Genomic DNA, 23,563 nt, shown 5'->3' with positions numbered 1-23,563 from the left:
ACTAGTTTCAGTATCTGTATTCACATATTTTGGAGAGGTGGCAGGTCATGTCATCAATTAATATATGATATATATATATGTCACTATCTTAACTATTGTAATTGTTAAACGTTTGGGGAAATGTTTCACAGCAACTCTGTTCTATGTAGTCCCTTGTTCAAAGGCTTTAGTTTTTCCTTTGTGTTCATTATGTCACAGACTGCTGCTTCCCTCACCATTCACACACCAACCTGTTCATCCCAGGAAGGTTACCCCAGAAGTAGCGGGCACGGTGGGCAGCAGACACTTCCTTGGCATCGATCATCACTGGGTTGCACTGAAATCAGAGGAGGAAAGACAGCAGGAACCAAGGTAAGGTGCTGTTTTACATACAGTGTATTACAGTAATGCGAAGTAGAGTTACAATTTAATCGCACAGTATTACTGGTATTGGGAAAGTTCCTTGTGTAGATTGGATTGACTAAAATCAATTTAGGGTCAGGTTCAGTTTCAATGCATTTTTTCACAGTATCTCTCCATTTTAAAAGGATTCAAAAGCCAAACACAAAGTAGCTAATACTTTTGAACCTAGGTCTTTACATGACAAACCACAATATGGAGACAAGAAGACACTGTCTTTGATTACATTAAACATAGAACATTAAAAATGATTGCATCAAGATTAGGAGAGTCAGTGCTCCCTTTTCATGATGTGTGTCTAAAGATAATGACTTAGTGCCACAAGGGGGCATTCATAAGCCATCAAGCCATATGTCACTATCATCACATTATACTGTATCTACAGTACTGTCTCAGAAATAACTAGTTGGTAGAAGTTATGACCTTCAGGGTGAGATAAATATTTAGCAACATGTTCAGCTGACCTCTAAAAAGCGAGATATGTCCCTCTTATCGCTGACACCCATGGCAACCACATTTTCAAAGAGCCAGAAGAAAGGCCGGTTCTCCCCCTCCTTCGGCCGAGCCTCGTGGAGCAGTCTGTAAAACTCAAAGAACAGGCGGCCGGTGCCCTCTGTGGGACAGAAACAGTCATTAAACAAATGTTGAATCACAGTCAGGAGCACATACTGGGTGATTTGTCTATTCAGACAATAAACTTGTTACTATTTGAGGATCCAAAACAACATCACAAAGAAACTCAAAGTGAACAGTAAACCTACCAAAAAGACCTTTTCTTGCAGGATTGACAATAGAGAGGTCATTGCATGGGCTTCCACCAATAACTAGGTCAAAAGGACCCCACTCCAGTATCTGTATACAGATAAGATACAGTCAGAAACACAGAGATAAAGACAGAGACAGTATAGATAATGATATGTTGTAAAATAAAGTTATCCAGAATTACACTCTTCCAATTTTTAGGTATAGTGTGCACTTTCCTAATGGGGCAAGTTCGCAACATCGTTTTGTTTTTCTCTTAAAGATAATGAATGTCAGTGGTCAGGAAACACATGATATGTTGGCAGTAAACTGTACATACTGTATGGCATGTTAAGGAAACTTGACGATCCGGCATAAGAGACTTCATATTTTATGTTTGGGAGGGTTTTGATCCAGCTCTCTGTGGTTGACTAGTGTTACAAAAGGAGACCTGCTGCTGCTTAGGAGACATTGGCTTTCATGCAAGAACATTTTTGTGTTCTTATCCTAAACTTCTTTTGTATTTTGCAGTCAGGTCTTTCTCGTACTAGTTTTTGCCAAACTCTCTTATTTGCAAAAGCTTGTTGTAAATTGCTTGTTTCAGTCTAATGAGTGTAATCTGTTCATGAGGAGGTGCGCATTCATGAGATTTGATCATAAGCGTAATTTCCACCCCAAAAACTGCTATATTCGGCTTCCTTTTTCATTTGTAGGCATGTTTCATTGACAAAAATGTTACCGAATATTAAAAAGAAAGCTTCAAGTCCTGTTCCAGGGCAATTGTGCTGACAGACGGGAGTAAACATTTTACGGTGCGTGGTGTTGAGTAATTCTAATAATTTTCCCATTGCGCTCATTATTATTATTTTAAACATGTTTAATATGTACAACTGTAGTCGTAACCACAGACATCACCTGTATCTCACTAGAGTTTAAAGTCCGTGTTGCCTTCATGTCTCCAGCCACCATCTCATCCAAATAAAGCATTTTTCGTTTCTTTCCTTCTTTCTGCACAGATTCTCCTTTTAATGAGTCTTTTTATTTTCTGAATTTCATATTCTTGCAGGATTTCTGCGGTTGCTCAGCAACACACCTGTAATCATATTTAACTATCACTCATTGTGTGTCCCTGTATTTACTAAGTCGTTAAATATGTGCTCACTTCCCAAGTATAAGGAACTGTCCATGTTGATGAAATGTTGTTATGATTTAATCAGTAAGTTTGCATATGCCAACACCTTGTATGAATGTTAAGCATGATACAAATGAAAAAGCCCATGCACACTTGACACCACCCTAAGCAAAAACAATGTTAAAATTAAACTCACATGTTTGCGTGTTACAGTCCTCACGTCACCAACATACATAATGCGACCCTGATGCCGGACGATACCCACAGTGATGGAGTCTTCGCACACTTCAGAAGCTATATAACGATCCACTTGGATGCCAAGTTCTTTCAGCACCAGTAGCCCTGCACAGGAAGGGGTCAAAGGTCAGACAAAATAGAAAACTGAGGACACCAAAACCAATGAACAGTAGCAGGATTGTGCTTGTAGCAGTAAAAACTGATGTGTAGCTCTGGAGCTGGCTCTGATTTTGAAAACAAATTATATGCTGAGTAGTACTGAAAATGACCACTCAATTTAATTCTCATACAGTATCTGAAACATGCTCAACCATCAGTCTCTTTTCAATATAACGCTTCAATATCAGTCACATATTGACTGATAAACGTGTTATCAATGACTGTGATGGTGTTATCGGATTAAATTGAATGTTATTCTCGATGGACAACAAAGTTAATACTGGGAAAGTAAAATAAATATATGTTATTATCACATAGTATATATAGAGTATATATCATGAGCATGCCTTTCATTTTACTGTGACCAAAATGAGATTACGTTTAAAGAAGAGGGGCATTTGGTGCTTATTGCTACACACAGAACATTTCATACAGAGTTTGATAGTGAAAGAGGATCCAGTTATTTTCTAACCTGTTGCTATGCCGTCAAATAGTGACAGGACACGAATGGGCTTCCTCTTCTCCACCATGACTGGGGGGTAAAGCTTTGGTGCATCCTGAAAAACAAGACAAACACAAAGAGAGAGAGAGAGAGGAAGAAAATGAGTCACACTAAAAAAAAAGGAAAAAAAAGCTCCTTGGTGAGACAATTAGGGGGATTTACAGCCTAAAGGTCCATTACTCACGAAATCTTGGTCATGATTATTTGCAAAGAAGTGCTGGAGACGGCTGGGCCAGTCAGTACGACGCCCCAGTAGGCCAAACACGCCCTTTTGACCACACATGTAGCAGTTCCATGGGTCCTCTTTGATGGCTGCGCTGGCTGCTCCTTGACCGACGAGGAGGTCGACACACTCTACACAGAAACACCTGAACAAAGGCCAAAGGGGTTAATTACTGTCGTACAAATGATGTAGTCATATAGTATGTAGTTTTGGGTTTTCCAAAAATATGGGTGACATGTTCCTTCATTACAATAAACATGGGCACTAGTTTATTTGAGCCAGTCCCACAAGCACAATCCTGCTACTGTAAATACTCACTAATGCAGCAAATTAACTTGCATTTTCCAAACAATTACACTTTTTATCATGAAAAAGTAGGTTGTATAATAAATGTTTGACATCTCTCTTCCCAAAATCAGTTTCTAAATCACTAAAAGGTCAGAAACAGGCCATCCTATTGCAGTCGGTCTTCGTTTTACATCTATAATGCTCAGTTTTAATGGTCTTGAATGAGGTTATGGGGCAATGAGTTCTCATCCAAATGCCAAATGCTATCATTGAAACACACAGCAGACCATTCTTTGCTGTGTGTTTCAATGTGTCACTGACAAGGCTCAATCTGTTCTTCGTGGTATTTTTGTAGACTTAAATCTTGGGAATACTTTACATTATATAATATTTGTGAATATTACTGCTATGATATTTGTGACACCACACTACAAAGCCTCTATTATGTATTCAATATGTGCGATGATGGCACAATCCTGCTATCTGTATTGGACAAACAATTTTACTTTGGAGGCAGTGACATACAGATTACTGACTTGTGTTAAGATGGTGCATTTATGTCCTATGGAAATGTATTTGAACAATATGTCTTCAGGGTAAACATATCTGGAAATATTCAAATAAGAAATTGTGTAACATCTACGCTCACACAATGAAATCGGTTGAGGGAACACATTATACTGTATAAGGTCATGAACTTTTTTGTCAGGTCATTGGAAGTTCTGTGGATGGTTTGGTTCAGTAACTCTTGTAATTTGTGTTTATTCTTGGACAGATCTGAAATGAAATGTGTCTTTTTAGCTGTTAGGGTGGATATTTTTAGAGCCTCCAGACATATCTCCAGGTTTGATAGATTGGGATACAGTAGCATCCTCTCCACAGATGAAAAGGTAATTTGAAAACTGGGATTTCCTCCTGGGGCCCTTTTGGACCTATATAAAAAATAGTGTTTATCGTGTCTTGTAAAAGTGTCCACTCCTGTAACCCTGAAATTATGTAAAGATCAAGACCATCCATTGACTGCCATGTACAAAATCCTTTCATTTAAAGCAGGATGCTGCCTTTTTTCTGCTAGTTTAATATCATCTGACAACCTGAAAATTAACGCCATAAACAATTTATCTACATTCATTCAACTCAGAATATTTGCAAACCAAAAAACCCGTTGGGAACTTTGTTTTGATACTGTGACACTGCCAAGCACAGGACACATATACAGCATATTAACTCTCTGCAAAATATTAACATTTACCCTGCTGATTAAGACATTGTGGCTTTTGTGGATTCTATCACCACCTGCTGCCATTACACAGTAGAACCCAGTAGAAATCTTACCGACAGCAGTTATTGTTTCCACACATGAGCACCTCTCGTCCTCCGCAGCAGATGGTGCAGTACGACTGGTAACCGTCGTCGTCATATTGATATGCACATTCTAGGAAGCAGTTCTGTGGAAAGGAGATGAAATAAAACTTTGAGTACTTTGACATATTTAGAAAAACTAAATCATGGGGTCAGGTGCTACTTGAAATACATTCAGTTTATTATTAGCTTTGAAAGGAGCTGTGATTTTTTACGACACAGTAGTTGGAGTTCAGTTCCAGGCTTTTAATGACCTCTATCGCAGCTTACCTTACAGCTCTGGCACATTCCTCCAGCAAACAGCGGGTGCTCAAGGGAAACATTCAGACTTCCACAGGAGATACAGATGTCTGTGGAAAGAAGTGCAGTATGTCAGTATTTAAAAGGGGTCATAGAGGTGTAAACACTGCTGCAACGCTCCGAACTTCACACTTCAATGAAATTATTTGAACAGCTGTGATGGAGGTGAAGATCTAATGAGCGTAGCTGGTATGTTTGGAGAGAACTCACAAGAGAGCCAGTAAAGCAAAACAAATCATGGAAATGTTATTTCTACACCTTGACTCTTTTATAATTTTATTAACACTGACGCAATATTTCTCTGCTTGGCTTGTCAACAACAAGGGCAAGTGTAAGTCGCAAGTTTTTATCCCCTGAGAGGCCCCCCGGTGCTGCTACAAGCTAGAGACCACAGAGGACACATCACTTACCCTCTATGCTGCGGCACTTTTGTCTCACTTCATGAACAAGCCGCTCTGAAAATACAACACATGATACACCCGATGAGAAATTTAGGTCAACAAAATCCACACTCAACAATACGTTTGTGAGGTCAACAGTTTTAAATCTGTTTCTTTTCAACCGCCAATTTCAGTTGTTTTAGTTTATTTGTTCACACAGATCTGAAGAAAAAAAAATATAACCACAAATATCATGCTATCTGTGTTAATCAAAAATATGTTGTGCAGAATTAAATACAGTCAGAACATTTAGTTTTTAATGTAAAAGCCAGATGAATTTATGCTAGAAGTTGGAAATCGGGCCTTTCTGACACAGGTTCAGAGGTGTTTAGTTCATTTTTAAGAGCTTTTTAAAAAGGAACTGAAATCCTCTTAACTTCTGAAATTTAAAATTGATCTTAAATCTGCTTAAGGGTTGCAGACTGCAGCTGATGATTGTTTCTGTGTTTGTGGAAAGCTACTACATGCTTTACTAAAAAACGATTTTAATAGTCCTGTGAATGTTCTCATTTGTCCAGGTCATCGTTATCCCCAAAGCAATTTCAGTCAAAAGCAACTGGACTTGGTTATTTGTCTAGGAAGACGTTTCTAGGAAGACTGGTCCAGTCAGACGCGTTCATGAACTGAACCAAGTCCAGTTGCTTTTGACTGAATTGCTTTGGGGATTTTAATAGTCATGTATAAACTGTATATTTGCAGTGGATACACTTTACAGTGTTGAGAATCTCAGAAGTCAGAAAAAAATATATGTGTGCCCTCTATAGTTTAAACAAAATTAAACTAAAAGACATCTCTACTATAAAAAAATACATGTCTTTGCAGAAACCTGAGGTTCCTGATGTTTTCAGCAAATAAAATACGTAAATTTACAAACAGATAGTTTCTCTAAATTAGGAACCATGGAGTCTTAAAGGGGACCTTTGTGGTACACCAAATTCTCAGTGCTATTATCATAAGAGAAACCGTTACAAAAAGGTATGTGTTTGGGTCCAGTTTGGCATTAAATCCATCACAGCTCTTTGCTTTTCATGTAAGAGAGATGGAGCATTATTACTCATACCAGTACAAGTAAAAGGTACACAAAATGCTTCTGGAGGATTTATTTCTTGACGGAAATCATCCAGTTTAGGGTCAAAGTTAGATAAATAATCAGATGCTAATAGATCTGGCTCTTATTCAAGAGTCTAAGCAGGAATAGATAACTAATTAATATATGACGTGATGTTCATATTGTTGTACAGCACTTAAATATACAGAGAGCACTTCAAAGAGTTTAGCATAGCATCAGAATTACAAGGTACTCATTAAAAGGTGCCCATAGAACGCGAAACCATAAATGGTCAAACATGGAGAAATGTAAAACCATTGTACTTATAAGTTTGACAGCTTGTTTTAACAATAACGTTTCTAACATTTTTAATTTTCAAAGTCGCCACGCTAATGTCTTCTTGTCCACACACTACTTCTCCGACCACTCATTCTGATGTACAGCTCTGCTGAGTCCACTCAGTGGGAAGGAATATAGAGTTCATGACTCCTATAAATGAGGCACCTTACCTCGTGTCCTCTCATCAATGATGTCCTTGACCTTGGGTTTCTCGGCTGTGCTTTTGCGAGGCTTTTTGGCTGGAGGAGGTGTATAGGCTGCTGCTTCAGGCTCCACCCACATCTCAGGGTATACCTCTTTGTATGGGTTACGCTCCTCTGGGGGGCACAGCATGTCAGACAATTAATATTACATGCTTAATTTAAGATATTTGCGGTTGAAGAGGTCAATAAACAGTTTCATATGTGAGGAATAAAGGTGCAGATACGTATGACTCCTAGTTGCTGGCAACAAACTTTGATAAAAATCCAACAATTTACTGTTGGCTTCATAATATTGACTTCCTCTTACCTTCTGGTGGCTCTAAAGCCTTGGGTCCTGTGGGCTGAAATCCTGTCATAGCCCATTCAATCATCTGCTTGTTCAGCATTTCCACTGATTTGGAGGTTTCTGTCTCGTCACTGTCGGGACAGGCCATGAAGGCTTTGCCTGCCCGGCTGCTAGCCGCCTTCGAACAGATAGAAAACATTTATGAATGAAGTTCATCCTCAATATACTTACAGTTAAATGATTCAGTGGAGGAAACCGCTCAACAAAAGACTTCAGCTACCTGATATCCCAAATAAATGATCATAATTATTTCTCTTTATCCCTAATTTATCGCTCATCTATGCATTTATTGTGAAATTACTTTTTTTTCCTTATCTGCCTGCGCTAATTGCACTGAATTTCAATACCTTTTTTATGGTTTTATGGACAGCCTCTGGCTATAGATGCTCAGGAAAGACTTAAAGGAATACATCATATGATTTCTTGCAAACAATTAAATGTGAAAAAATACTGTTTTGTTCTTTTTTACATTTCTTTTTGCATACAGATTGAACAAACACAATAAAGAATGTTAATCAGTGAGCCTTAAGAGTTGCTGGTCGGAGTATTCTTTAACTTTGTACGGAGCCAGGCTAGCTGTTTGCCCTTGCTTTCAGTCTTTATGCTAAGCTAAGCCACTTGTCTATTTGCTCTTTCTTAATTTTTAGTGTACAAATATAAAAGCAGTATCCATCTTCTCGACTAACTCTTGATAAGAAAGTGAATAAGCGCATTTCCCAAAAATATCAAACTATTTCTTATAGAAATGCAAATTGTAGGGCCTGTTTAAGTAAACTAACACTATAACACTATAAAATGTGCTATCATCAAAAAAAGCACTGCAGTTGTATAATTTTCAATCTGCTCATTTTAATAGGTATGCTTTTTTATGAGCGAATGAGGCTTAAAAAAATTAGATTATACTGAAAAGCTTTTGAACCCACTGCTCTTATACTCACCTGTAGCACCTCATAGATGGCTTTCTTGTACATTGGCTGCTTGTTGTAAGTTGGTTGGTGAAAGGCATTATTAAAGGAACTTAAAGGCATGAGTTTTTCTACACAGACCTGTAAAAATAAACAGACAATTATATAATTGTTTATCTCACAGGCTAGAAGAAATACGTTATTGAGATAAAACGTGTCTTGACATTTATATATTTATACTGGAAAGAAGCAATTGGTTGAGAAAATAAAACTAAAAACTCTCATTATAAAGTGTGTGGTGTCTGAAGGCTGTTTTGTTTAATATCTGGTGAAAAAGAAATCACCTGACGTATTGATGTTGGCTCTAAACACTCACCACTGAGAATTTTCCATCTCCAAACCACATGACCCATCTGGTTCCCTCAGCAGCTCTGCTCCGTCCTGTCATCCACCAGGATACAATGCGGCCTGGCCACCACGAGAACCCTCGAAGCTTCCCCCAAACCAGCTCGCCTATGCCAAAACCACGGCCGTCCTATAGCCAAAATAAAAGACAAATCATCCGCTCTGTATTAACTTCTGGGCATAATTGTTAAATCTTTTTAAACACTGTCTGTTTGTGTTTCTTTGGGACTTTCCTTGGATAAAGTCAAGTCAATTTCATTAATTCACCACAAGAGGCTTTATCATCTGTACAGCATACAGCAACCCTCGATTTTGAGTAGGTATAAATCCCCCAAAAACCCTTTAACAGGGAAAAACATTGGAAGAAGCAACAGAGGAGGGATCCCTCTCCCAAAACAAACAGTCATGCAATAGATGTCTTGTGTATAGAATAAACAAATCAAAATATGGACAATCAGGTTGACCAAATTATAGTGGACCGTAAACGTATATGGAGAATATGGATCAAGGACAACGTCAAGCAGCTTCCTGGTGCAGACTTGAGCCACGTGAACTCTTTTCCACCACAGAGACCAAAGTTAGATTAAATAATGTAATACAAAACAATATATACTCTGCAGTAGTGACGATATGTAAAGCTGATTACCAATACTTTGAATTGGCAAATTTAGGATTACTTTCATTATCAACTAATTTATTGATTATTTTTTTAATTAAAAGTTGTTTTTTTTTAACTATAAAATGTCACTAAAAAGTGAGAAATGACCAGAATTGCCCAAATCTCAATCAACAGATATTTAACTCTTATTATCACTGAAGACAAAGACAAGCAGCCCATTCTCTCAACCCCATAGAGAATCTCTGGGAAATCCTTGGCAACAAAGTAATGGCTATGAAACCTAAGAAAACCCAACTGTGGAAGAGACTGCAAGAATAATGGACCAAGATCAAACCAGAGCAGTGTGAGAAACTATTGATGTCCTGTGGGCGCAGACGTTCTGAAGTCATTCAAAGCAAGGGCCTCTACACTTCCTATTCATTTTTGAATCCTATAGCCCGAAGAAAACATAGTTTAAAATGTCAAATTCTGAAGTATTAATAATTTGTTCTCTAATTTTGATCTCCAGTGTATATATTCAGAAAACAACACAATATGATAGTATTATTTATATTTTGTATAGGGAGAATAAAATTACAATTCTTCCACTGAGTGAAATATACTAACATAAAACATTTTTATGCTGCAATACATCAAATGTAAGAATGCGTGGTACACACACACATTTTGTCAACATGACATATTTGTTATCTTCATAAAATTTCAGTTATCCATTAGGCTGATTCAAAACACCTAAAGTGAATAAATAACCATGAATGGCTGCTTTACTTGACACGGATTAACCCTGGTCTTAGACTAAATCCCTTTTCCAATAGAAATCTCTGTTGTAAATTACCATCAGTCTACAGCCGGACATTAATCATTGTGAATCAGTATTATCTTACCTCATACTCAGGCTCAGTGTCTGCAGGTTTGGGGGACGTCTTGTCTCCTCCTCCGATGGCGATTGGCTCAGGGGTCGTGGCCACAGTAGGGGAAGCGGGGTCAGTAGGCTGCTGCTGAGGTGGCTGCTGATGTTGTTGTTGTTGTGGCAGTGACGGCTGTGATTGTTGTTGATACTGAGGCTGTGACTGAGTGTGTGACTGAGGTGGTGGCTGTGGCTGCTGCTGCTGCTGCTGCTGCTGTTTTGAAGGCGATGGGTGTTTGATAATTGATACTTCTTCTTTCTGGGTCTCTGTTTCATTCTCCTCATGATCCTTCGTCACATTCATCGCACTCATCGCTGACATCAGTTTGGACTTTTTCTCTGCCTGAAACACAGTCCAGTGACAGCAGTGATGAGGATAGGTCTGTGTCCAGTGTTTAAAGCTGAGTATCTAATACCAGAATAATTCACTCTTCTAAATCTAAACATTTTGATCTGAAAAAAAGATTATTACAATTGAACAAAGAAAAAACACATCTCAAATTAAAGTTTTGATACAAATAATAGTAGAATAAAATATAAATAAAACTTGAAATCAGGAAAAATGTCAAACTTCTGCTTACACATTACTCTTCCAATAATTAGCTTAAATACCATAGAAAGTGATAAGACTTGAGCGAAAGTGTTCTAAAAGAAACTGAAAGAATGAAGAAAAAGTCAGACCTGACAAATTCAAAACCAAAACAACTCCAGAAAAACAAAACCAACTCTCAATGCTGGCCATGATGCCGCGCTAACCATTGCTCCCTGGCTAACGCTAACCTTTGCGAAGAAGAGTAGGCAGGTGAATCAGGAAATAAGTTAAAGAAGCAAGAAAGTAGAATCTGAGCAAGCACTAAGTGCAATATGAGAGTACTTGACTCAAAGTTCAGGTGCTATACATACAAAGCGATGCTAAATAAACAAGACATAGCCGGTTAAATAAGCTTTTACTGTAAAACAAAACAATGACATTAAATTTGTTTAAACACGTCATAGAGCCAAGGGAGACTGCAGAGACGGGGGACAATGGCGGCCATGCAGGACTCTGAATAAAATTGTATTACTACCAAAGACAGTATAAATAGAGGCTGATTGCATTTGTAGCCGTTTAGCTGTGCACCAATGCAAGTTGTGCAGGCCCTCTACTGTGTAAGGGTAGAATCTTTATTGTGGCAGCCTTAATAAACATGGCTTTATCTCCGACTGTAAGGCCCATTCATCAACAGCACGGTATACAGTAACTCTATCGTTACCAAAGCTGCAGTGGAGAGTTCACTGGGTTTGTGGTACCTGACACTGAACCACTAGGTCGATCAGAGACGACAAGACGCAGCCGGGCCTTAAGCCTCTCGCAGTAAATCCCCAACAGCTGCACTCATTCTGATGTCTCTCTCTCTCTCAAATACAAACGTTAAGACTCACATGCACACACATGTTAACTTTCTTCTCCTCCTCTGACTCTTTTTCTTCAAAACACGCCGCACTTACAGAATATACTGTGTATCTGCAGTCCCATATGTAAACACGTGTTAGTCATACTATAGGCTCCATCTGAGAGGAGCAGTGCTGCACAGCTGTGCTTACTTCCCTCAAGTCTTTCTCAGGTTCTCAGGTCTCACACACACTGTAAATGTCCAGAGGTGGACTGGGTGTATGGGAAGAGGAGAAAAAAGGCAAGAAGGGGAGAGACTGAGAGAGTAGAGTACAATCCTCCGTCCTCTCTCAGTGTGACTCGTAAACAATAGCGCCTTTAAGAGGAGGTGGTGCTTGGACGGCTTGGGGAGGGGTTTCAGCGCAGAAGAGTAGAAACATGTGCTCTTCAATCAAGAGGCTCTGCTGTGGTTTATAAATATCTGTACTGTAGTCCTAGATGGATGGTTCAAAGCCCTTAGCCATATGTGTAAGGCTTCTTGGCTCCAGCACAAGCACATTGGAGTTGGTGTTCGACAGCCTGCTTGGATGTGTGGTTCCAGATGGTAAACTGCAAAAACTAACAAATGTCAATTAAACTGCTAAATGGGTTATGTGTTTGGGGAAGAAGACTAGTTGCTAGAAGAAATGAGTGAGAATAGAATAACTGAGAAGCAAGATTTTATGAATTTACTCCAGAGTGAGCTACTTCATCTTTGGTGACCAGTATCCACAGGTATACTGGGAGATCTGTGAATGGCAATAAAGTGGCTGAGCTACTGTTACTGTGTTCGTTTTGGCGCGTTTAGGGTCAAACTGTCTTCAGGGTTCCTTCTTCTCAATGAGAAAGTGAAGCTGGAAATGCCAGTGGGGGGAGGAGAGAAAGTACAGTGGCTATAAGAACCAGATATTTGTCTCTGGACTTCTTCCCAGTTGTAAATGCCCCCCTTTTGGGGGCCTCACAGTGTGTATGCAGCTCCACTAGCAAGACAGGCCCTCCGAGTCTAAAGGGGAAAATAGCAAAGGAGGTAGCAATGCGTTTTTTATCATTTATATATGCCTGCCCGTCACTGACAGCTCAGACATACCACCACTTGTATCTGCTGTCACACTAAGCTAAAGACAAATACCAAAAATGACAGCGGACTTACTGTTGATGTATAAACACAGAGCAAATGTGTTCAAACAACCTCACAGTGAAATCATCTACACTTTTTCTCCTTGGAAAAACAATGTTATATATGACTACAATGGAAAACCAAACCTAAGTTACTGTACTGACGTAATCGTGGATTTTGTTTTGGATGGAGTGAAAGCAGAAGCACCGTAGGCCTCTGGCAGTGTAGAGACATGTTGGGTGCACAATAAGGGATAATCTGACTTAGAGGTCTGTGCAGCATGATACCCCGAGGGCTCAAGGGGTGACAGAGTGCACTGGAGGCAGAAAACAGAGAAGAGATATTGGTCTCTGGGGTATAGCGATAATACTTTAGTATCTAATCTGGGCTTTGCTTGTTAACAAAAAGAGCACATTTACTGTGTAGCTTAAGTTATTTATAAGACAACAACAGCCAAGGCTGTTAACATTACGGGGAAAGTTTCTTAGTCTCAAAGAGGCGAAGGTGCAGTTGTTCAGCGGAAACACCAAGCAACCAACAACAAGCATCAAACAAATCAGACATTAATGAAAAAGCAGTTCAGGTGCCATTGAACGAAAACAAACAAGCATTATGCACACTGATTAAAGCTAAAAGTTAGATGAAATAAACTGTCACTGAACATTACTTCCTTACACAACGTGACAGCGAGCCTTTGAAGCAACACAAAAGAGTTTGACCTTGGAATGCAGTAGTCTCTCATGCGCAACAGGCAGGAGAGACACAGCGGGGACTGTTTTGTGTAATTGTTTGATGGATTATATTGTGACATATGTCTTCAGTGAAAAGACCTAAGCTTATCTGTTGAGCAGGACTGCAAACCGATCATAAAAAACTTCCTTAAGTTAGGACAAGTGTAGTTAACTTAAGATGCATCAGACCAATAACGCTGCAAAAGCTGATCCAAAGCTTTAAAAAGGCTGCTTGTAATGTGGAAATACTGTCTGAAAATGCACAAGTGGCAGGTTCCGTTTTGCAGCGATGTGGCCACTGTATTCATTAGCCTGGTTTTAGCACAAATCCCTACAAAGGCTGTGTATTTCATGAGTGGCCTTGGGGGGTCACACCCAAATAGGCCATCTGGTTCTCATTGTATTGCGTCCTTTTAAGAGATAATTAGGAATATTACAGAGTCAGCCATGAATACATAAACAGAATGCTCCATGAATCCACAAGTGAAGTTGTTAAAAAAGCTCCCTGAGGAGACAGCTCGGCTTCCTCCAAAGCTCTTTAAAATCTTTTTAAGTTATCAAATATATTATTATTACAGTAAATCTATGACCTGAGTCAAACAGAACAAAGTTTGCAATGATGGGAAGGAAAAAGATGTGAGGCCTACACAACAACATCACCTTTTTCCCAGTTAAATATTATGTAAGGTGAAATCATGGTGGCTCTCACAAACCAGTAACATTCTTAAGGTAAATATATCTAACCTAAAAAGAAACCGATGACTGACATTTCTAGGCGCTGCTATGAAACAGGAAATAGATTCAGCTCAAATTCACCCCACGGGAAAAACTTTTTTCAAGCAAGCAACTTTTTCCCAAACACGGCTAAAGCCTTCTCACTCTTCCTTTTTTTAAAGAGACGGTTTCCCTTTAAGCCGTGCAGAGCAGATGGTCCACAACAACTTTCGTGGAAATACCTGAAGTCAGCATTTTCCCCTCGCTGTAAGCAGGCTAATCAGACATGCACACTATTCCTCCATGTTATCAAACAAACAATGCAGTGCACATACCCATACACACCAGCGCGCAACCCTCATAATCCAGTGTGGGGTTTGAGTTTTTTTCACCCCCACTCTCAGGGTAGAAGAGATCGCTTAAAAAAAGAAAGCATGAACATTTCTTTGTCTGGGAATTCAGGGTCAGGTGATTGCCGACAGGAATTCTGGTTGGCTAGAGAGGACTTGCAAAATGTTGGCAGCGAGCCAAGAGGCTGTCTTGCAAGCAGGGCTGGAAATTTGCTGCAAACCTCATCTTCACCCTCATATCCATAGCACAGAGTTCATTTCCATAGTTGGGGGAGGGGTCAGGAGGAGAATGGGGGAGGGAAACAGAGAGGGAGAGACGAAAAAGTCCACTGTAACACAAGGCACATGAAAAAAAAGAGAGATTCTGGAGAAACTGCAAGACGGCAGTAACCCTTTCAGCCACCATGCCATCCCTGCTGCACTAACACGCAACAGCAAAGCCCTGTGTCAAGAACAGAGAAAAAACTAAAGGCTATGCATCATATTACTCCTTTGATGCAAAAACAAATCAGTCTTTGTGCAAATTAAGATCAAAGCATGAAATATGCCAGATGAAAAAAGAGGGGAAAAACAAACTCAAAATTTGCATCTTGCAAATCCCCTTAAATCTCAGCCTTGTAGAGCTACTTGTTCAGGAAAAACTACCTCTGTAAACGTGAACTGCCTACTTGCATCATAATTTATTACAATTCACTTGTGGGACTCCGGCATGTCCTGCTAATTTGGCAATATGTCCTCCCTGGAGACATTTTTATGGCTGCTCTCCGAGCCCTCTCCAGAGTAGAGCAGAGGGGGGCAGGGACGCAGAAGAAATGGAAGACCCCATGTTGATACTATGGAGACTCCTCATTATGTAACAGATGAAGTTGTACTACATCACACTACTACCAGGAGTCATATTTAACATGACTAAGTAATGAGCAATGTAGGGATCTTCATATTAATAAGATTTAACATCATGCTGCATTAGGAGCTTCTCTTAATGGCCCAAAAGGAAACCAGAGCTTGGATAGGTTGGTTACCACATTTGCAGAGCAAAAGTGCTGTGTGATCATTCTAGGTGCAGTAAAAAAATCAACAAGGTTCATAAATTAGTAGCTTTCCATCTTCATGAGAAGACAGAGTTTGCGCAGTTGCCATAGAATTACAGATGTTCAAATTTCCATTTCTCTGAATGCCTAAAAGACTTCTCGTATTCATGACGTGGGAAAGTTGACAAAACAATCTCACCAAAAGGGCCATTTAGTAGCTGTTCTAAATCTAAGATCTAAGGCCGAGTGATACAACTGAAAGCTCCAACATAGTTACTAAATGGAACTTGTGGTGAGTTTGCAACTACTGTTTCCAAGGTGAAGAATGGACTATTTATTATTGCTCTAAATGTGTGTGGAGAGTTTAGTTGGAACTACTTTCCCATCAAAGAAACCGTGTCAATGAAATTGGGAAGGAAAAAGCAGTCAGAATGATGCAAATCTAAATTTACAGCAACATTCATCATGTTGAGGCATTTTCCTCTGCTAATACAATAGACAAGAACAAAGTCAGGAAATGAGGACAAACTGAGCCAAAGGCCCTGGAAATCCACTGAAATAAATGGTACCTTCATGTGATATCAAATGACCCATCAAATACACCTGGCCGTTAATGAACCACAGACCCTATCACTGGCCCTGGCAGCTTAAGTCCACGCCTGACCCTGTAATCTACGGTGGCTGGGACAGAGCTGGGGTACTCACCTCCATCTTCCACTTGGCCAGCCACTCCTCTCTGGTCCGCTTGCTAATGTAATAAGGGTCACCAGCCTGGAAGGTTATTCTGGGCATGGGCCTCTGACGAAGGCTGATCTCCCAACCAACTCCCCTCCTGCCTCGACCTCCCTGTTTAAGGTGTTAAAAAAAAAAAAAAGTTAGCTACTTGTTTTTGAGTCTTCCTTTTTCTCTCACAAGGAAGCATCCAGATTTGTAGTAAATCTGTGCATCTAATCTTTCACTACAGCCTGTGAGACAGACTCTAGTTAACAAGTGAGTAATTTGCGCTTAAGGAGATGGAGTTGTCTAATTTCTCAAAAGACGATGACCCACACGTTGACTGCCTTATGGCACCGTCAGCTTGTGATTGGTCAGGCAGCAAGAAGTGATGCCACAGTGTCTAATCACAACTCCCTGGCAACAGTCTCAAGGTCACCGGCACCAAATGATACAACAAGCTCCCAAGTGTATTTGATATTTCAAATCTATACACCACTAGGTACCATTTCTTTCACAAGTCCAAAGGCAAGAGAACTACTCGGTTGTTCTGGACCTTAGAGATAGGCGACTATGAGCAGCTTCTAGACTAGCAATGGTGCAGATACAGTTTACTTTCGGTACAAGCTCTTTGTGGGAGAGTACGTGGCAAAAAGTTTAACCATACACAGAAATAAGCTTAAAGGATTAGTTTAATATTTTGAGAAATACACTGAGTTAGATGAGAAGAATTGTTGTTTTTACACATTGGTTTTTGTAGAAGAGATACAAGGTATTCATTAGCTGGTATGGGGACTCTGTCATTGTTTGACAGAGCCAGACACACTATTTCCCCCTGTTTCCAGTCTTTATGTTAAGCTAAGATAACAGGCTCTAGCTTCATATCTAACAGATATAAGAGTGGCATTAATCTTCTTATCAAACTCTAAGCAAGATAGCAAGTAAGCGTATATCCCAAAATGTCAAACTGTTCCTTTAAAGGGAGCGTAATTACTGGACTATCTTTGGAAAAAGCCAGGATAGTTGTTTCCTCCCATTTCTATATGCTAAGCTAAGCTAACTCACTAAAATCTTCTTATCCAACTTAAAACAAGAGAATATATGTAATTCCCAAAATGTCGAACAATACCTGCCCAACTATAGTCCAGTTATATTCGGTATTTCTCCTCCAAAAACTGTCCTGTTTCAAGCTAAGAAAAGCACTTTTGCTTCTGTTTAAGCTGCACCATGGCCATCTATCATGCTGGCAAGCAGAGGTTTCCCAGTTTGTGACAGAAAAGGTAATTCATACCTGAAAAGGAAGCTGCAGCCCTGACAAGTGTGAAAGATACCTTGAAAGTTACAATAGCCAGAAAAAAAAAAGGCACAACGGAGCAGAAATCTTACCTCGGTCTTGACTGCATCACGTCTGTCCTCCTCCTTGTGCTCCACATCTAGAGAGAAGACAGCGACACAATGGAGGGCCTGAATCATACATAGTTGAAATTGACCGTATCAGTTATCTTCACATCTGTGTTAAACTGAAGTGGCCAAGCATCTATCAGGAACCCACATGACACGTTTATTAACCGAAATTGTCAAGCTCACCCTCCACATCATCCCATTAATCCCATTTGATCAAGCTGAAGTCAAATTAATAAAACTGCTGAGAGATACTGGCTTGGGGAAAATCCTTGTACATGCTCAAGAGTTTAAAACTGTCAGGGATCACAGGAGCTTGTGTGCTCAGGTGCCATGTGATGGTTTGATGCAACCCAGAGGGTTTGGAGTGGCTTCCCAGGTTGTGATGAGTGTGGAGCCGAGCCAGGTTTACTTTGGCAAATGTCACACTTCTGACCTTATATCCCCCTCATGAGACACACAGCTGGTTGCTATTTGTATAGTCCCTCCCACAACACTGACACAGCCGTAAAGGAAACAACGTACTGCTTCACTTGACTGTGACCCTGGGGCCGTATATAATCTCTCTGCCAATCTCCGAAGCCTCAACAAGATCAAGACATAAGTCACTAAAGTGCAATAATGAGGAGCGGCCAGTGGAACAGTGGTTAGAGCAGTCACCCCATGTAAAGAGGCCGAAGGTCCTCGAGGCAGAAATGCCCCCCCCCCCTCTCACCCCATTTCCTGTCTGTCCTATATAATAAAAGGCTTGAAAACTGCCCAAAAAATTATCTTAAATTAAAAAAAAGTGCGATAATGAGACATTAAGTGCAAAATCATGGACATATGCATTGACATTCTGTATTAACTATATATTCTTACACTACCTTTCCTTCAAATGTGTTACTGTATATACTGCACATATCTATATGCAACCCCATATATCCAGCCCCATCTTTACAATTCATACTGTTTACCGAATTTTGACATAGTACGTATTTTGGATTTACACCTTATTGTCATCTTGGACTTTTACAGTTGAACGCTTTATATTTGCACCCTTCCCACTTTGTATTGCAACTTCTGCACAGCAATTTCCCTCTGGATAAATATACAGTAGTTGGTTGGATGGTGGAGAGATGAAGAAGCTGCTTTTCGCCTCCTATTTTGGAACAGAAAATGATGGTACAGCCTACACATTTGCTGACAAGATAATCTCACCTTAAGGTCTATTTAGTAACTGTTCTGGATCCAGGTGCCATGAAAATGTAGATTTTCCGATTTCCATATTTTCTGAGCACTTACAGAGATTTTAAACTTCACAACATAGACGAGTAGTCTTTAATACAACGATGATAACTGGGCAAAGGCAAACAGCATAACAAGCAGTAGTAGTAAAATTTGCTTCACGATCCCTATTCGATTCAGCTCTAATAATCACTACTTTTACTTGTGACACTTAAATATATTCTGCCGCTTATACTTGTTGACTTTTACCTCAGTACAATTTTTCATGCAGCACATACAGTAGTATTTTTAATTTTGCAGCATTGCTACTTTTAATTAACTAAGTGATCTAAATACTTTTATCAACAATAATGTATTGTAAGGATATATACCTCTTGAATATCAACAGTTAACAGTTTCTTATAAAGACATATTTTCCACAGGAAAGAAAAATGCCCTTATACAGAGGAAGTTGCAAAACCAGAAGTGAGGCGCAGCAGCAGCGTAAAGATCGTCAAAAATAGCACAGAAAATATTTGGTGAAACATGCACTGAAACCGCAGTCTAATAAAAAAAGTCTTAAACACATAAAAGCTCCAGTTGGGATTTCCCATTAACTTGGCCATGGTTTAAGATGTGGCGGTCCACAATAATAAGGGCATGTTATTCATTCTTTAACAGCATTGTTTTCCTGTGTTTAGCAGAGCAGTGAGAGGTTAGCCAGAGAGCGTGAACACCACCCAACTGAAACACTAAGACAGCAGTGTCATGATTCATGATTCATAAAAAGTGTTTTTACCCGTGGCAGCAGCAGAAAAAAAACCAACACCTCTGGTATTAATTTCACAATGTTTATTTTAAATGTTAGAAGTGTTTCTAAAAGTGCCCAGACTCTGGTGATATGACACCAGCGGCGTATATACACATAATTCAAGCAGTTGTGCCTTAAATTAGTATGATGGCACAATCTGAGTAAACATGACTATCTGCTGAGTCGAAGCCCAAACACAGTCATAACACTTGAGCCCTGAGAGGCTAAGGACAACTTTTGATGGTGTGTTTTCAGCAGAGCTAACACCGGCTTGTCAGTGAAGTACCCTCAGACCCGTCCAAACAATAGTTCGCTCTCTTAGCAGCCTCTTCAAGTTGGTTCCATGTGTGGCTGAGCCCCCTGTGCCTCCCTCCCCTTGCTCTTTTTTCCATCCCTCCCTGGTCTTCTCGTCCTCATCGGGAATAAGTGACTATATAACAAATCGGTGAGGCGGTGTGGACTGCCAAGGTCATTGAGTTTGTGAGGGGAGCTGGATAATGTTGCCCACAGAGAGTATACCTTGCCAGTTTGAGCGGGTTCCAGCGCTCGTATTGCTAGAGCTCAGTTCCACTCCAGCCGGAGCTCAAATCCTTCCTGTGCCCTCCAGATGGATAACAGAAACCCTGTTTATCGATCCACCACACTGCCCCCCACCAAGGACTCGCCTCTCTGAGATGAATATACCAACACTCCCTACATTCAGACTTGTTTAGTAACAGGATTTATACCTCCCTTAATGAATATTGTTTCCCTTTAGTGCTTTTAAGGTAAATAAAAACATCATGCAGGTGCAACAGTGTGGGCTGTTTTTCTCACATAGCAATTCAATTGTGGGCAGTAATTTGTGATGATATGATTTGAATGAATAGTATGTTTTTAACGTTGCACATGTCCACTCAACATGCCCGACAGCTGCCTTCTACTAGAATACTTTGGACCCAAGCCTGCTCACTAACCTGTAATCATTGTGCCTTTTATTTTCTTAATTCTCAAGATTTTTTTTAATGTCCTGATTTGAAATAATTTTTTATAGATGTTGTTTCAAAGTTTCATAGGCATCAAGTATTACAATGCCAAGCAGCATACATAAACATGTATGTGTGTGTGAGCCTTGCAAACAACAGACTACAGCATGTTCACACATTGCAACAAAAGAAAGAAACAACATGTCACTAACCCCTGCTGTCTTGAAAGACCTGTGGACCCTGTGTGGCTTGGTTTTTGTGGCTTAAACAGCTTATGCTGAAAACTTAGTACCTCTTTCTGTTGATTCCACGCAATCTAGTCAGATGAGCTCTAGTTATTCTATATGCGAGAGTCTTAGTGAGAGGCTAACTGGGAGCTAACCGCACAGCTAATGGGTTTTGTTGTTAGGTTATATCTTCTCTTTAAATGGTCACCTTAAAGAAGTTAATGCCAAACTTAATCTCTTTAATCATTGTCATTGTCATCCAGTGTATCTCATACAGTATATATAAGGTATATTAGGCCTGTCGAAGTTAACACGATAATAACGTAAATTCTGCTGAATGCCACTAATTTAGCTCACGGTTTCTTTCACGAAAAAGTTTTTTCTTGAAGTCCCTTGGTAATTTAAAAAAACATGCTAGTGCAGCAGTGGTTTAGCCACAGCTGATATTCTATCAAATTATGAACAGTTTTTCAAAGAACAGTATTTCAGAATAAATCAAGAATGAATACTTTGTTCTCTAATGTTGATCTCCTCTGTATATATATATATATATGTATATGTATATATATAAGTAACTGAGGGCTAGATACTCACTACTGACTCTGAAAAGTCTTGTTCCTACACTTCCCATAATGCAACTCAATAAAATCTTTGCATTATACATTTAACGAGTTTTTAAAAGCTGACCAGTGCTCCCTCTAATAGAGAAATGATCATGTGTGTTACATTGGTGGAGTGCCCCCTTAACATCTTACTTCATATAAAGATCCTATAACGTAGAATTGTCGTCAAGTTAAATTTAGATTTTCGTCATGTCCTTTGTGTTCACCACTGTATCGTATTAAAGCTGAGCAGCACTGGACCCAAACACAGATTAGGAGTAGAGTTGCAGACTTGGTGCAGAAAACCAGTTTTATCAGCCATTTCCACCAACAGCTAACAGGCTCCCAGATTTCTGCTTCAAAGTGAAGTAACAGATCCTAGACACACAGATCAGGTGAATACAGAGTGCAGACTCAGTTCGTAAAGAGTTCTGGGCACGACGCCATCCACATGGCAGGGCCCCCAATGGGGAGGCGGCCACAACAGAGACCTGCCAGCTCCCAACAGAGGCTCGTTGCCAGGATACGAGTCGCTCCTCCCCTGGCTTTATTTACTGCACTACTCATCAAGGTCAGAGCTGGTGTCTCTGAGGCCATGAGAGAAGTGAGAGAGACACGTGGCTCAGAGAGAGAGAGAGAGAGGGAGGGAGAGAGAAAGAGGAATAAAGAGCAGAGATTGGAGGGGATGGCTAAGTGATATTGTTAATCTCCATCTTGGACTAAAAATTACCTGTCAGCACCATTTTCTCACAACAATGCCCCCCTTATTTATCTAATCTTTATATGCTAAGGTTATCTGCTGCTGCACTATTGCTGGTGCACATTCAGTTCTGTAGGACCAGAACTCAATTTAAAATCATGCATTATAGTAAAACGGCCTGCAGTTTAAGACTTCAGACTTCTGCACCTCCTCTTGGCTCTGTATTCAGCCTTTAGAAAAAGCCAATGATGGGAGACTTCAGCCAATCACAGGTCATTTCAGAGAGAAAGAGAGCTTTCCTGTTGGCTCAAGACAAAGAGGGGGGCTGGAGAGCTGCAGGAAGACGCCTCACGCTCCTTCAAATTCTGGAAAATTTGCCTTTTACCTCCTGCAGCTTTAATTTATGACTAATTCAGGAAACAAATATTTGCTGCATTATGCATTAGAACAATTTATGTTGCCTTTTCATGGCTCTGGGCCGGCAAGAACATTTCACACAAACGTTGAATAGGTGATGACATTTAATATCCAAACGGTCGAAGGTTAGCTTCATTGTTACGTCATAATGTTTCTTTCCATTATTCAACGCCATAACTCAGGAACCGAAGGGGAGACATTTGGTCACATGCTCTTTTGTTGTTTTTTTGTGGCAGTTTTCCTTTATTATACAGAACAGGGATGAAAAGAGAGAGAGAGAGAGGGAGAGAGAGAAAGAGAGAGAGAGAGAGACATGGATATGTAGCAAAGGAGTCGAACCCGCGGCCGCTGCCTCAAGGACCTTCAGCCTCTTTACATGGGGCGACTGCTCTAACCACTCAGCCGAGATGTCGATGTATGTGAAGCATCCATGTCACTTAATTATATTCTTTCAAAGTCTCCACTTCATATATTATGTTAGTATTGTCTTAACACATTTTTCTTTTTTTTTTACCTATAATCCATTCAGTATTTCTCTTTTCTCACAGCTGCCTGTTTCTCCATCATAAATCTCATTTTGGTGCATGTTGCACATTCAAACGTCAACTGGC

General features: G+C 39.9%; 1 protein-coding gene across 3 annotated transcripts in view; it reads right to left on the bottom strand.

The window, feature by feature from the left end:
- The window catches only part of LOC310954631 (DNA (cytosine-5)-methyltransferase 3A-like), a 42,342-nt gene that overhangs the window by 7,332 nt on the left and 11,447 nt on the right, over nucleotides 1-23,563 (bottom strand). The window contains exons 5-20 of one of the 3 annotated variants that reach the window (XM_083924215.1): nucleotides 18,010-18,056; nucleotides 16,615-16,755; nucleotides 10,533-10,898; nucleotides 9,001-9,159; nucleotides 8,658-8,765; nucleotides 7,681-7,837; nucleotides 7,341-7,487; nucleotides 5,754-5,798; nucleotides 5,314-5,393; nucleotides 5,017-5,129; nucleotides 3,355-3,538; nucleotides 3,141-3,225; nucleotides 2,469-2,614; nucleotides 1,161-1,251; nucleotides 864-1,012; nucleotides 216-316 (exon numbers count right to left, since the gene is read on the bottom strand). In XM_083924215.1, coding sequence (XP_083780341.1) covers nucleotides 216-316; nucleotides 864-1,012; nucleotides 1,161-1,251; nucleotides 2,469-2,614; nucleotides 3,141-3,225; nucleotides 3,355-3,538; nucleotides 5,017-5,129; nucleotides 5,314-5,393; nucleotides 5,754-5,798; nucleotides 7,341-7,487; nucleotides 7,681-7,837; nucleotides 8,658-8,765; nucleotides 9,001-9,159; nucleotides 10,533-10,898; nucleotides 16,615-16,755; nucleotides 18,010-18,056 — 2,119 coding nt within the window. The remainder of the gene's footprint in view (nucleotides 1-215; nucleotides 317-863; nucleotides 1,013-1,160; nucleotides 1,252-2,468; nucleotides 2,615-3,140; nucleotides 3,226-3,354; nucleotides 3,539-5,016; nucleotides 5,130-5,313; nucleotides 5,394-5,753; nucleotides 5,799-7,340; nucleotides 7,488-7,680; nucleotides 7,838-8,657; nucleotides 8,766-9,000; nucleotides 9,160-10,532; nucleotides 10,899-16,614; nucleotides 16,756-18,009; nucleotides 18,057-23,563) is intronic. The other 2 variants (XM_083924216.1, XM_083924217.1) reach the window with 2 other exon arrangements.

The sequence above is a fragment of the Echiichthys vipera genome (assembly GCF_963691815.1).
Source record: "Echiichthys vipera genome assembly, chromosome: 12".
In the NCBI taxonomy this organism is placed as follows: Eukaryota; Metazoa; Chordata; class Actinopteri; order Perciformes; family Trachinidae; genus Echiichthys; species Echiichthys vipera.
The sequence above is the reverse complement of the archived record's forward strand: the minus strand, read 5'-3'. Positions and strand labels throughout refer to the sequence as shown.